Source organism: Zophobas morio, unplaced genomic scaffold (assembly GCF_036711695.1).
Source record: "Zophobas morio isolate AGI-343-1 ecotype UQ-CSIRO unplaced genomic scaffold, CSIRO_AGI_Zmor_V1 ptg000277l, whole genome shotgun sequence".
Lineage (NCBI taxonomy): Eukaryota > Metazoa > Arthropoda > Insecta > Coleoptera > Tenebrionidae > Zophobas > Zophobas morio.
Window position 1 is genome coordinate 109,378 of NW_026972381.1, and position 16,293 is coordinate 125,670.

A 16,293-nucleotide genomic window follows, 5' to 3' on the forward strand; every position below is an offset into this window, starting at 1 on the left:
AAATCTAGAAAGTCTTTCAAATTTTAGAAAGTAATATTTGCGAATATTAGAATGAATCTACTAAAAATGTTGTAAAATTGCTGTTGGAAAAAAAATTTTTTAGAACTAATTTCTTTTCTTTGGGGCGTAAATATTTTTCTTTATCTTAAATACTTAAGGATATGAAATTTTCACATTTTTGCAGAGGTAGAAAGAAACTTAATAACGTACATTTTGTTTTTTATAACTAAAGCCTCCGGGAAACATTTTAAATGTTTTTTACTTTAAATTTTTAATTTCACTTCTAATACCGCAACGAGTAAAAAGGAACTTTTTTTGTGAGTATTTTCTGATTTTAACTACTCCTTATAACAGATAAGTAGTTATAAAACAATTTTCGGACGACCTTTAAATTTTTTTAAAGTGTAGGCGGCCCACCGTAGGAGATCGTGAAGATAAACTATTATGACACGTAATACTTAAAGTACAGCCGGCTTGAAGATGATGACTGACAGAGACGAGTTATATAGGTAAAGTTATCTGTAGTTTTAAAAGGGAAGATAAGGAAATATAAAGATAAAATTAGGATCTAAACATACAAAATTAATTATGGGTTAGTGCCATAATTGATTTCTAGCTTAGCAAAGTAATTATATGTTTTTTTAAGTAAAACTTTTTTATAGTTGACTTTAAAACTTCAAAATATGTGTAAAAGTTTTTTAAAAACTTATTTTTAATTTTTGAGTAATCACGAATGCATTAAAGTTAAACTTTTACCTAAAGAAGTTGAAGATATATCATAAAAACTGGTATAATGGAATATTTACTTTTTGAAAAACTTTTAAGTAATATTATCCACAAAATAATATTTAAAAGCAGTGAATATATATTTTTTACCAAGCCAAGAGATTTTGTTCTTTTGTAATCCTTTAAAATAATTAATATACCTTTCAGCGAGATCAACTTTATCTTGAAGGTACATTTCCTACGGATATAATCTTACTTGCCTTACTTTTTTTTTCGATCAACTTTAGTAGCCTTTTCTAGGGTGGTAGTTAGTTACTCTCCTTTTACTAAAGGAGAAGAAGTTTACTTTGTGATTCGTAGAGAGCATTAAGTAGATATCTTTATAGGTTCAATCTGACATAGTCTTTGGAACACGATATAAGGCTTAAAACTATGGAGTAATTCCTATTTACTTGTCTCTGAATCGAACTAACCCGGAAAGTAATAAGAAATAGGCTTAGTACTGATGAAAGAACGGGCCCCAGCTAATGGCTTAGGTGAAAAAGTTTTGCTCGTGTTCCTAGCGTGTTCTGAGAATGGTCGCCTTTTTATATAGGTCTAGTCAAATGAAGATAGAACACCGATAGCCTAAAATACTGTGAAGGAAATTTGAAAAAAGACCCTTCTTACGGGAGTGAAATGGAGCATGAAACTTAATGTTAAGGCGTATAATTGTATAGTACCTTCTGCATGATGAGTCAGCGAATTATCGAAGAAGCTAAGAACAAAATCTAAAGGAAACCAAGTCACTAGCACCAGTATACTTCAATAGACTCGAAGCTTTCTGACCTTTTTCTTCGGCTGCTTAAATGAGGGCTAATTTACTGTTGTAGCAAGGACTTGTAGTAACTGGGATAAAGCAGTGAGATACCAACCTTAGGAGGTAGTAGCTAGTTCCTAACTAAACTTATTTTAGTAAAGTGTTACCTTGAACATGGCAAGTAAATCACTGATGCTGCTCAATTTGATAACCTGTTTGTTATCGGGTAAACAGAAGGCCTATTATATTGAGATGGTAAACATGGACTCAGATTTGTAGCTAAAGTTACTACTAAGACAAGCTTTTGAAAACTTCGCTAAATTAAAGATTAAAGCCACCAAAGCCTGGAAACAACTATTGTTTAAAGAAAACGCAACAGTTTAGCTTTATAAATAATAGGTTGAAAGATAACCAAAATAAGTTTATGCACTGATCCTCAAATTTTTGATGACAACGGTAATTAGGCGTAGAAATAATCCTAAGATCAAAAAGGAGCTTCTAGTGACAATGCTGGTTTTAGTAAAACGATAACATCGCCGATAAATCTAGATTTCCGTGAGAACAAAATCAGGCAGTGGCTAAGATGTCCTACCGAAGCAGAAATAATCCTGCTTAAAGAAGAACAAACAGGAAAATATATGGAATCTAACTGCACTAAATCTGACTCTAGTAATTCGCCTTAACCAAGGTTAGTTGTTAAGTTAGCAAATGTTAAGGAATTCGACAAAAGAGTGAAGTATTTTCTCTATAATCTAAGACATTAGGCATACTGAACAGGTTTCACTCACTTTTTACCAAAGAATAAGCTTTATCTTTATTATATCGTTCATTAATAAATGAAAAAACACAAAAACTTTAAAAAAGCTTAAAGGAATATACTTAATTTACTTACAACCAAGTAATATGCAATAGGAATAGTATTAGAATGAAGTTTACACGCACTAGCATAGTTCGTTTTATGTATTTCTTAATAAAGAAGCAAAGCTAGTGCGGTATTCACTCTCGACTGAGTGCTTTTTAAAGTAAATCCTAAAGACTACAGAGCACAAAGTGTGAAAAGAGGACACTTTTTAGTTACTAGGAAAAGATGATTCCTTCTTCAGAAAAACGAGAACTTTCTGATATACTTAAAAATCTTTAAACTTTTGTGTAACGCCTTGGTAAGGTGGAATATAAAAGGGTTAGTGTTTCTTCACGACACTCCCCTTATAATAAATTAGTAACACGTTGAACCCAACTGTCCAGTATAACCTTGTATAATTTTTTTGTTACCAGGTTGAAAAAATATATATATTCTTTTACGGCAAGGATTACAGATCTGGGAGAAAAAAGTCAGCGTATTGCTTACCATTTTGACAATAAGGTTATGGGACTATGTTAGGGAAGACCGAAAACAATAAGGTAATTATCGACGGGAAACAACAAGTATTATCGTGATTTTTCGGAAAAAGATTGTAAAATTTCATAAAAAAAGGTGAAGACTTATTAAACTTTCGTTAAGATTAACAGACAAAGTAAGAATCAAATTTTTTTTAATTTTGTGTGCTGGGCATAAAATCAAGTAAACAAGTTCATATGAGGACATCCGATATCAAAAACCACAGGATCCTTTTTTTTATATGAACCGGACAAAACGGCTGTGGACCTAAAGATTAATTTTTCACATTCGAAAGCAACATCAGAAGACGAGCGAAAGTACTGGCTTGGAGTGTTCACGAGTAAGGTATTCTTGTAAGTCTCGAATACTTGAAATAAAAGCAAAAATGCTGCTAGTAAGCGAAACAGTCAGGGATCTATATTCTAACACAGAGAACAGTTTTGTTCTTACGATTTTCAATATTTATCCAATCGAACGCGAAGCTTCGGGAGCTTTAGAAGATCAATGAAGAGCTTTAAATTTCTACTCAAAAAGTACTTCAAAAAAGCCAAGATAATATTGAGTAAAAGCCGCCTTATTATAACCGGAGATCTTGGCAATAAGATTTAATTTTGTTGTACAACAAAAGTAAGCTGACGTTAAATTGTAGTACAATTCTAAATAATGCACCCTGCCTAATTTAAAAAAATTTTTTTTTTTCCAGTTATGTGGAGTTCTACTAATAAAAATCTCAATATTAATAATTCCGTATACATCCAATACTTGGCATTTGAAACAATATTCGAGCTTCATGAACTTTTTCTTTTGTTTGTCGTAGGTTTAAAAAGTTTCTCGTTTTTTATGTATTTTTACATTAATTTACTTTTTAAGTTTTTTTAATATGTATAATAAAACCGGTGACTCAATTAAAATTATAACAAATATTCTTTCATTACTTTCTTTGCAACATTCAAGGCCTTGCTATTTGGATCATCGCACCTGCTAATAAATTGACACCCACTAAATTTAAAAAGTTAGCTTCATATATTTATAACTAAATCCTCCAATAATGTGGTTTCCAAAAACTTCTAAAGCTTTTAATACAATCAAAATTTCCAATAATATGCGCAAGTATAGTACCTATAAATTAAAATTTTAAAAATTAACAAATAGGTACACTAGAGATTTTCTAAATAAAAAAATACTGAATCATAGTACTTATCATTGTCATATAGACTTTCAAATACTCTTTCCGTTTCTTTAAATCTTTCTTTATAGCATGCCATGCAAGAAAATAAATCATGCTTACTTCTTTGAAGTACCAATTGCAAATATACAAATTTAATAATAAATTTTCTTTTAACTTAAAAATCTTAAGTGCTAATATACTCAACTATAAGATTTAACAATTGCATATCTGATAACTTCTTAATCTTTAATGCTGATTCATATGTTTAGGGTGTATGTTTTTATAAAGTAAAGAATTAATAAAAAAAATTGGAGCAGCTCTGAATTGGAACTACCACGAGCACGAGACATAGTCAAGTTGTAAAGTAGTACGTGCTCTAACCATGTGGTATAATAGCACAAGGTTGGAACACGTGATTCTCGCACGTTGGGGTGTAACACTTGTTACGACCACGTGGTGGCACATAGTTCTGTAAAACGCATTATGAGCACGTGATTTTTATGTTGATTCGTACACCATTCGTAGGCTGCGCTTGTTCCGCTCTTACTTGTTTATTAATTGGTTAATATCACCAAAAAAATTGTACTTCTATTAAATGGTTTTTTATTCGCAAGAAGTTCCTTAAAAAAAATGGTAACTCACGTTTTGAGTAAAGTTTCTGTTAATAAAAAACTGTGACGCTTAGCAAAAACGCAACAATTTCAGGGCAGGAGTCGCTGAACATTCATAGAAAAATTGCGAGTACGATACAAACCAATTATAAATAATAATATTCTACTAAACTTTTATTAATACAAATGAATTATTAAAGTATATCCTCAAGATATTTCTCCTGAATTTCTAAATCTAAATACAATAAAAAGGTATAATAGTAATAACAATAATAATAATGATAATAATAATAATAGTAATATTATTATTCATAATAATTGTAATAATAATAAAAATATTAATAAAAATATTAATAAATATAATAAACCTCTTAATACGTCCAAATACTCGCTTGCAGCTACTTTAAAAATAGCCATATTATTATTTTCTAAAGCACCGAAAACATATCCATTTGCTTTATCAACGGATCTCAAAACGCAAAGCATCGTTTCTTTATCCTAAAAAAATAATAATATTATAACAAAGTAAAAAAAAAAATTCTAAATAATTATATATAAGTTTTCAAAAAAAAAGAAAAAGAATGAGTAAGAATTTTAATAATAATAAATAATAATTACTAAGTAAAAAAAATAAGGAAATATAAAACTAAATACAAAAAAAATATTATAAATAATTATAAACAGTATTAATAAATAATAATAATACTAAGTAAAAAAAAATAAGGCAATATTATACTAAATACTTACGAAAATTTTTTTTATGTAATTAATAAGTTTTGAAAAAAAGAAATAGTAAGCAAAATAATAAAGTAAAAAATACATGATATTAAGTAAATTAATAGAATATAATGAAAATAGAAAACAGTAATACATATACTAATAAATAATAATAATATGAATATCAACATGTAAAAAATAGAGGTAAAAATGAAAATAATACTCAATAATTGAACAAAAATGGTAATTAACTATAAAATATTATAAAGAAAAAATAAAAAATAAAAAGTCATTATAAAAGTAAAATATAAATTAATATTCAACAATAATAATATATATAAAATTAAAAATATAAACATAAAAATAACAAGAATAATATAAAAATAATAATAATAAACAATTAGAAAAAAATAAACTTCAATCATTAGCGGGATGAAATTCACGAGCCCGAAATTTTCAATAATTTCACAAATTTTAGTATTCAAACTTTCGAATCGTGAAAAAAAGAAGTCATTTGAAAGACAAGAAAGTAAATACTTCAAGTCCATAACTTCAGTGTAATAATCAAGATTAAAGTCTAATAATATTGATGATAATAAGAAAATAATATTAATATATATACAATAACCATCATGATAAATAAACCAATCAAAAACGAAATAAATTACCAATCACAAACATACTAATAATTATAAATAAAAATGTATTTTATATCTACTTATAGACCAATCAGACCAATCATCAAAAAGAAATTTTAAATTAATAAATATATAATTAATAATTAATAAAATAACTGAAAAAAAAATAAATAGGGAATTAAAAAAATTATAAGATAAATATATAATTAATAGTTATGAATAATAAAAAAATAAAAGTAAATGTGTAAAAAAATAATGAATACTTTAATAATAAATAATACCAACTAAATAAAGGTGTAAAGATATATAATATTTTAAAGCAATAATAATAATCAATCAAAAAGAAACTATATAACCAATCAGAAATTGAAGATAAATGTATAATGAATAATTATTAAATAACAAAAAATTAAAATAAATTTAAAGCAAAGCGTATAAATAAATCCAAAATATAACAAGCATTTATTTAACTTTATATAAAGAAGAAAAATTAAAAATAATGAAATAAATGCGTAAATATATATAATGAATTGATAATGTACCAACCAAAACTTTAATAAATAAATAAAAAATAATTAAATAAAGAAAGTAATAAAGAACCAATCAAAATATCATAAATAAATAAAAATAAATCAAACAATAAAGAATAAACAATCCAATGAATATAGTAGTACAACAGTATATTAAGTAAAAAAAATATTGAAAAATAAATATACAATCAATAAAAATAATGAAAAATATAAATATAATGTATTATTTAAAAAAAATATACATAAAAAATTATATTTCAGCATGAAAAGGACTTAAAGAGTTCATTATTTTTTTAAATAAACGAATAATAGAGTACTAAAGAGATTTAAAAAAATTTATAAGTAAATTTTTAAATAAACTAAATCAATAATAAATATTGTACCAAGCAAGTCAAGTAGTTGGTAGAAAACATAATAATTATAAAAGAAATAATAATAAAAAGTTTCATTCAACTTATAAAACTTCATTAAAATAAATAAAAAAGAAAAGATACTTTCATCCATTGAATTTCATATGAAAAATAATAAAATTAATATACAAAAAAAAAATAATAATAAAAAATTCTTTTATAAAACTTCTAATAAAGTAAAAAAACAAAATAAGAAATAATAATAAAAAGTATTAGATAATAATATATAAGAAAAAAAACGTCTTTCGATGTCCATCAAATAAAGAAATATAAATAAATAAATAATTTTATTCATCAAACTTCATATAAAAAAAAAAATTAAAAAAAATAATAAAAACGTAAAAAAAGTTTTACCGAACGTACCTAAATTTATATAAAAAAATATAAAAATAAAAAAATTATTTATTTGCCATAAAAAAAGTATTAAATAGATAAATATGTCGATTTTCGTATACAAAAAATATATATTTACTTAAAAATAGTAGAAATTTTATTAAAAAATTTGTGCCCAACCTTATAACCTCATACAAAAAATATGTGATTCATATTAAAAAAGTATAAAAATAAAAAAATTATTAAATCTCATGAAAAAAATATCAAAAAAATTACCTTAATGCTCCTATAAACCTATCGATTTTCATATATATAAAAATATATTTAGAAAAAAAATTAATGAAAAAAGTTGTGCCCAACTTTTTAATTACAAACAAAAAATATGATATAAAAAATTTTTTAAGAAAACATATCAGATTTCATAAAAACTTTTGATTAATAAAAGTGAGCTAAACATTTATTCTTAACGTAACTATAAAGAAAAGATCCTAAAAAATATATATTAATTTTTCATTAAAGAATTGTACCCAACATATAGAAATTCATCCAAATATGAATATAAAAAAATTATTAAATAGAAAAAAATAACTTTTCATTATAAAATTGTACGAAACTTAAAGAAATTCTTATAAATAACTAAAAAAATAATAAATTTTCATTAAAAAAGTCGTACCCGATATATAAAAATTCATATGAATATATATAAAAAAGATTTATAAATAAAAATAATCACTTTTCATTATAGAAGTTGTACCCAACTTACAAAAATTCATATGGATACATATATAAAAAAGATTTCTAAATAAAATATAAAAATTTTTCATTAAAAGAATTGTATCCCACATATTAAAATTAATATAAATCTATAAAAAAAAAGATTTCTCAATAAAAATAATAACTTATAAAAAAAAAATTGTACCCAACATATAAAAATTCATATAAATATATAAAAAAGTAATTCTAAATAATATATAATAACTTTTCATTTATATAACTGTACCCAAATTAGTGAACTTTATATTAATATATAATTTATAGTATTCATTAAAAAAAATAATTGTACCAAACTTACCAAATTCCATAAAAATAAAAAAATTATAAATTAATAATTAACACTTTTCATTAAAAATAGTGTACTTAACATAGAAATCATGTATATGTAATACAAAGCATTTAAAAATTTATAATCAACTTTTCATTAGAGAAATTGAACCCAACTTATCAAATTCCACAAAAAAGAACTGAGTCTTAAAAAAATTAAATATAAAAAATGTCAAACATCAAACTTCATATAAATATAAATATTTAAACTAGTCATTAAAAAAATTCTGTTCAATAATCAAATTTCATATAAACATAAAATATTAAAGAAAATAAAACTATCAAACATCAAACTTTGTATATATATAAAAAAACTTTTCATTAAAATAAGGGTACCCAACTCGTCGTACTTTTCTATTAAATCAATTTTGGAGAGAACGTTCACGTGGGGCAGCTCGACTTGGAGCATTGCCGATAGAGAAGTGAGAAGAACTGATATAAACTTTGAAGGATCCGTACAATAATGAGAATCCACGAGATGAACAGCGCATAACTTTAATAATAACGATGAATAAATGTATAATAATAATTAAAAATTAATGATAAACAATAAATAACTTTTCAAACAAAACTAAACAATAAAATAGAAATATTACAATATATAAATATTAATAGTATTATATTATATATATAAATAATATATAAATAATATAATAAAAACTAAAAGATTAACAATAATTACATAAAAGTAAATACAAATAATAAAAAAATAAAAATGATAATAAAATGTAAATTGAAAATTAATAATAATATAAATTAAGTAAGAAGTTATAATAAATAATAATAATAGTAATTATAAGCATAATTAAATAACAATATAAATAGAAAAATAATTCATAAAGAATTATAATAATTTTTAACAATAAAATAAAAAAATAATTTAAAATTATTCCAATGAAAATATTATAATAAAAAAATAATAACAAAAAATAAAGGACACAAAATAATGATAAATTATAATAAAGAAATGAAATATATAAAGTAATCATAATAAAAATATTTAATAATTAATATTATAAGAAAATAATAATTAATAAATATAATAAATACACAAATTAAATAATTTGATTATTAAAAAATATATATATATCAAAAAAATAATAATAATATAATGCAACTATGAAAATATATAAAAGACAAAAAAGTTATTATAATTATTATTAATTAATAAAGTAAAACATAATAGAAAATAATATAATGATATATTATATAAATAAAGAAAATAAATATTATTTTAATAGATATACATATCAAAATATAAATATTATAATACTAAATTATAACAAATATAGAAAATAAATATGAATATAATAAAAGTAAGCAATATAGAAAATATTATAATACTTAAACATAATATTGGAATTAAAAGTAAATAAAATATATAATAAAAAATTACAATAAACGAATATAATAAATATTAGCATAGTAAAATTAAACAAAATAAAAAAAATTATAATACAAAACTATAATAAATATAAGAATAATAAAAGTGAACAAATAAAAAAATATTATTATACAAAATTATAATAAATAAAAAAGTAAATACTAAAAAATATAATCCAAAATATATAATAAATAAAAAAATAAATATTATAAGAATTGAAATAAATATAAAAAATGTAAAGATAAATAATTAATAAATAAAATAACTGTTCAAATCAATAAATAGCATAATAAAAAATAATAGTACAATAAATATCCCTTTCAATAAATATAATAATAATAATAAATGGAATAAATATCATATAAATAAATATTATTAAAAAAATGCAACGAAAATAATATCAAAATATTTCATAAGGAACTCGGAAATTCCACTTCAGCAACAGTTGAAAAATATTCTTTACTGAGTGATGGTGAGTGTAAAGTTCTATTTGGCCAGGACAGTCAAAAAGTATATACTTTTCTGTACATAAAAAGAATTGGTTTCTTAAAAAATAAAAAAATAATAATGAAAGTTATGAAAGTCATTTATTTTTGTCTCCGATTTTTTTTTTATATTAAAAAAAAGAAATATTCTATTTTTTGTTATTATTTTAAAAAAATTAATAAAAAAGTATATACTTTTCTGTATGAAAAAAAAATTTTGTTGCATAAAAAATAATACTGAAAATTATTTATACTTCATTAAATTTTTATATTAAAAAATGAAATATTAATCTTTTACTATTATAAAAAAAAGTTATGAAAAAATATACACTTTTCTGTGAAAAAAAAGTTCGGTTTTATAAAAACTAATAATAAAAGTTATTAATTTATATTTATTTTACTCTTTTATTATTAAAAAATGAAGTTTACTTTAAATACATATACTTTTCTATATAAAGAAATTTAGTTTTACAGAAAATAATAATGAAAGTTATTAATTTTTATTTAATATATATTTTTATATAATATAAAATGAAGTTCACTTTAAATATAAATATACTTTTCTGATAAAGAAAGTTTAGTTTTATATAAAAATAAAAGTTATTTACTTTGATTTATCTTATTTTTTAAATTAGAATATAAAAATATATAAAAAGGTTTAGCGTTATAAAAGATAAAAAAAGTTAGTTATTGTTATAAGTACTAAAAAAATTAAACTTAATAATAAAACTATAAAAAAGATTATTTTCTATATATAAAAATATGAAAAAAGTAAAACTCCCTTATAACACGCTAAGAAAAAGTATATATTTTTTCTAAAAAAAGACAAACTTTATTATATAGTAATAAGAAAAAAATGATTTTTGATATAAAAACATAGGAAAAGTTAAACTTAATTATAAAACTCTAAAATAAGTTTTATTCCTAATATAAATATAAAAAATTAAACTTTCTTACAAAATAATAAGAAAAATTATTATTTTTATTAAAAATATAAAATAATTAAAAATAAATATATATAATATATAAAAAAAGCTAAACTTATTTATAAAACTATATAAAAATTTATTAACTTTTTTTAAAATATGGAAAATGTTAAACTTTATAATAAAAAAGTTGAAGTTTATCAAAAATAAAACTGTAAAAATATTAATTTTACATAAAAATATATATTAATACTGAAAAATATTATCTTTATATAAAAAATTAAGAACAGTTAAACTTTATTTTTATAAAAAATATAAAAAGTAAAACTTTATTCTGTTTACTTTTTAATGATACTAATAAAAAAAAAAAATTTCCATAATTATAAAATAATAAAAGTTATTTAATTTTTGTTTACTTTATTTATTTATTAAAAGTTAAAAAGGTTTCTGTAATAGTTTTTTTTTTCTAATTTATTTATTATCAAATTTAAACAAAATTACATTAAACAATTATAACAATAACTTCTTTAAATAAAAAATGAATAAAATACTTCAAATATTTATAAATAATAATAAACATTATAATTAATAATTATATTATTTTTTATATAAAAAAATGTTTTACTTTAATAATTAATTTTTTATATCAAAATTTAAAAATTATATCTTTAAATATTTATAAAATAATAAAAGTTATAATTAATATTTCCTTTTTTATAATAATAAAAAATAATAAACTGTAAATATTTATAATAAAAGTTTTTTTTTTGATTTTCGGTTATTTCATTTTTTTTTTTAATTAAAAATTTTAACTTAATTTTCTAAAAAAAAAAAATTAACTTAAAATATTTATAAAATAAAAATAATAGTTTTTTACTTCCGTTTAACTTTCATATAAAAATTTAATATAAAAAAGTTTACTCTAGATATTTTTTAATAAAAAATTTTTATATTAAAAAATAAAAACTTTAAATATTTTTAAATCAAGGATAAAACTATTAAATTTTCGTTTTTCTTAATTTTTTTAAAAACTTAAAAATTAAACTTTTATATTTCTTAAATAGTTATAAATTTCTAAAAATTGATAATAATAATAATAATAGCTTTACTTTAAATAATTTATTTACCAAAAGTTATTATATATAAAAAAAATAAACCAGATTACTATACAATAATTATATACACGATTTATTTTAGTAAATTAAAATTTTTTTTTGTATAAATTTATTATATTAAACTTGAAATAAAATACTAATAAAAGTTATACATTTCCATTTATTTTATTTTTTTTAGTATTTATTATAATAAAAATTTTTCTTTATATATAATATCTAAAAAAAAAGTCATTTATTTGTTTATATTACTATTTTATTATTTCATATATATATATATATATATATATATACATAAAGTTCGTTACTAATATTCTTTAAAAAAAAAGTTCAATAACTTTTTATAATAAACTAGTAAGAGTGATACTATTTTTTTTATTTTTTTATATATATAAAGATATATAAAAGTTTTATGATTGTTTACTATAAGTTTAATAAATATTTATATTAATACTTTTATTATTATATTACAAAAGAGTTTTTTATTATTTAGGGTTTTCAAAAGTTCAGTTTTCATTTTATAACCAAAAGATGTTTATTTTTTTTTGTAGAAAAAAAATAAAACTTTTCGTATATACATAATATGTATAAATTTTTGTAATAAATACTAATAAAAAATTCTAAAAAATGTATTGTAAAAATAATTATAATTTAAAAAAAATTATCACGTTTTAATAAAATAATTATAAATAAATAAAAAAATATATTTAATTATAAAATTATAAAAAAATAATAATTATAATAATAATATCTAAAAAAAAAATTATAATAAGAATTATTATTAAAAAATTATTTAAAATTATAATAAAAAAATTCTTAATAAATAAAAAAGATAATAAAAGTATATATAATTATAAAATAATAATAATAAAATAAATGTATTTTTATAAATTAATAATTAAATTATTAGAATCATATATTATAATAATAATGATAATAGTTAAATAAGGAAATAACTCTGAATAAATAAAAAAATATATATAGTTATAAAATTATAAAAAAGAATAATAATAATAAAGTAAATATAAAGGTTAATTATTAGTAATGTTAATATTATAATAATAACACAAAACATAATTTCTATATAAAACACTTATTATTATTAAACAATATACACAACGATATAACCAAATAGTTCTTAATAAATAAAAATATATATAAATTTTTAAGTTATAAAAAAAAGTAATAATAATAAGGTAAACATAAAAGTTAATTATTTAAATGTCAATATTATAAAAACATTATTTCTATATAAAATATTTAAGTTAAAATTATTATTAGGCAAATATATAAAGTTATACTTGAATAATAATTCTAAGTAATTATAAAATATAATAAAAATGTAAATAAAAATAGATATAGAATTATAATAAAAATAATATAAATAATAATGATATAAACAGCAAAACATATCATCTCCAACTAAACCCAATCAAAACCTTTAAAATTATTCAACTCCTTAAAGAGCCAATCGCTATGCAGTTCCAAATATTCCATGCAGTAAATCATGGCGCCATTGGGGCCCAATTGCAGCTCAGTCATAACTTCCTTTAGACTTATTAGTGAAGAGATATTCACGGCACATTCATACGGTAAAAAAAAGTTGGCGGGGTCCAAATTTACTATAACAACTTCTCTTTTATATAGTAAAGTATAATAATAAAAATAATAAAACTGATATAATTAATATAAAAAAAATGATATAATAAAAAATAAAAATACTTAAAAAAGTAAAAATTAAAAATTCTTCAACAGTTCAATTTTTACTTATGTCTACTAAATTTTAATATTTTAAATAAAATTATAATTATAAACGAGAATTTTTATAAAGGTATAATAAATAGTAAAACCTGCCGAGCGCGGTTAAAAAATCTTTCATTCCTCGGCAATACGTAGTTTTTCCAGAGCCGGGAGGGCCTATAACAACCTTAAAGTTATGAAAAAGTTAAAATAGGTAGATGATTTTTTTTAGTAAACTTTAAAAAGTTTTAAAAACTTAAAAAATTTTAAAATTAATTTATAAAAAAAATAAATGAATATAAGAATATGTATAATAGAGATTATAAAATAAAAAACAAATAAAAATATTAAAAATAATGATTCAGAAAAAAAAGTAAAATATGTGAAGAACATATTTATAATGATGATAGAAATAAAATATTACTAAAAAATTTTATAATTAAAAAATATTTTTTAAAGTATTATTAAAAATATTTAAACCTTCAATATATAATAACAATAATAAAATAAAATAAAATTATAAAAAGTTATTTACTTAAAAAAAAAAAGAATTAACATTAGAAAAATCTTCAAAGAAAGAAATTAAAAAATTAAAATTAATAGTCTAATTTTATTTATAAATATTATTTATGATTCAGTACCATATAAAAAATATCTTTACAACCTGAAATATTAACAAAAAAATTAATCTTTTTAATTTACTTAAACATCTTTATAAAATGTAAATCATAAAAAAATTTCTAGCAATAATTTAGAATTAGACTTTTATTAAGTAAAAAATGATATATAAATATTTCTTACTACCTAGAATATATAATAGATAGATATTATTTAATTCGATTTTTAAAAGGATTTAATAACTAAATATTCTTTTAAAAACCATGAGAAAATTTTAAATATTTTAATTACTATTATTTAATTTAAAAAATGTTTTAGTACTAGATAAATATTTCTTAAACCTAAGATATATAGAAATATCAATATAATATGAAATGTAATATTTTGTAATTAGAAATTTAGAGTAATAGTATTGATAAATTCTTACAAAATAATACTTCTTGTGTTAAAATTTTAACTTAAAACTTTTATTTTTTAATATAATTTTTTAAAGAATATAAATATCTATTCAACCTAAAATATAAAAAAATAAAAATATAGGGAATATTTATCAACTTAATTAATTATTTATTTAAACATTTTAAAAATGTTAATTTTTAAAAAATTTTATAAAAAACATTTCTATTGTAAAATTTATCCTTATAAACTTTTATTGTTTAAAAAAAAACAATATATTTTAGTAAAATATAGAAATTTATTGTTAAATCTGAAATATGTTAACACAAAAATTATAAACATAATTCAAAACTTAGAATAGTAATAAGTAAATATTTTTTTTTTGTGTACATTATGCAACTATAATTTTTATTAATTTAATTTTATTTAAATGTGTTTAAAAAACAAAAAAATTTATAGGCTAACAAAATTTTACAAAATTTTTTATATTTCGTGCTTACTATTCAATGTAATTATAAAGTAAAATTACCTGCCCAAAAGACATAATTTTTTTATATAATCAAAATAAAACTATAAGTAAGAAACTTTGAACAATACATCTATATATAAATGAAATAAATCCGCTATTCCATTTCTAATGTGGTACTCCTAAAACATTTTAATATACGCTAAAGAAACATGCGACAGAGTAAGTTTTATTGGCTAATTTCTTAAAGAAGTTTAACTTGCAGCCAATGAAAATGGAAGCTCGTTGAAGTATTTAAAGGGAAGCGGTAAATTTTAAACCCTTTAGGTACTGGTTACCAATTGTCCTTTAGGTTCAACCTGCAAGAGTTGATCTAAGGAAATTGACCCTTACGACAGGCTCCGTCTCTAATATAATCTCTGGTAAGTTTGGGCACCATGTTCTAACGGATTAGGCAGCAACCAACAAAACATAAAAAAGTGGAAATTTAGTTACTAGTGAACGAAAAAAAAAATTATTTTAAGACCCAGAGTTTTGCCCGTTAAAAGATCAATATATCCGCCTTCGTCAGTTCTTATCAAGAATTATTGCTCTATTGTTAGTATTTACCAATATTATTGTTCCAGTTAATAGTGGTTTAGAATCATCGTTAAGGGAGGTGACTCTATTATTAATTAGTTATTAGCAAACAGTAAAACCCACAGGGGGGTTATTACTGAATATTCTCTTATTTCTTCCCCTTTACTAAACGTTAT

At 20.0% G+C, this 16,293-nt stretch overlaps 1 protein-coding gene across 1 annotated transcript; it reads right to left on the bottom strand.

Moving 5' to 3' along the window:
• Positions 1-4,876: 4,876 nt before the first annotated feature.
• LOC135119640 (GPN-loop GTPase 2-like) lies at positions 4,877-15,682 on the bottom strand. The gene is made up of 8 exons (XM_064044031.1): positions 15,602-15,682; positions 14,169-14,245; positions 13,758-13,954; positions 10,217-10,317; positions 8,748-8,904; positions 5,816-5,976; positions 5,051-5,180; positions 4,877-4,917 (listed from the first exon to the last, which is right to left on the bottom strand). The coding sequence occupies exons 1-8, from the start codon at positions 15,614-15,616 to the stop codon at positions 4,877-4,879; spliced, it is 879 nt and encodes a 292-aa protein (XP_063900101.1). The 5' UTR covers positions 15,617-15,682.
• Between the last annotated feature and the right edge of the window lie 611 nt (positions 15,683-16,293).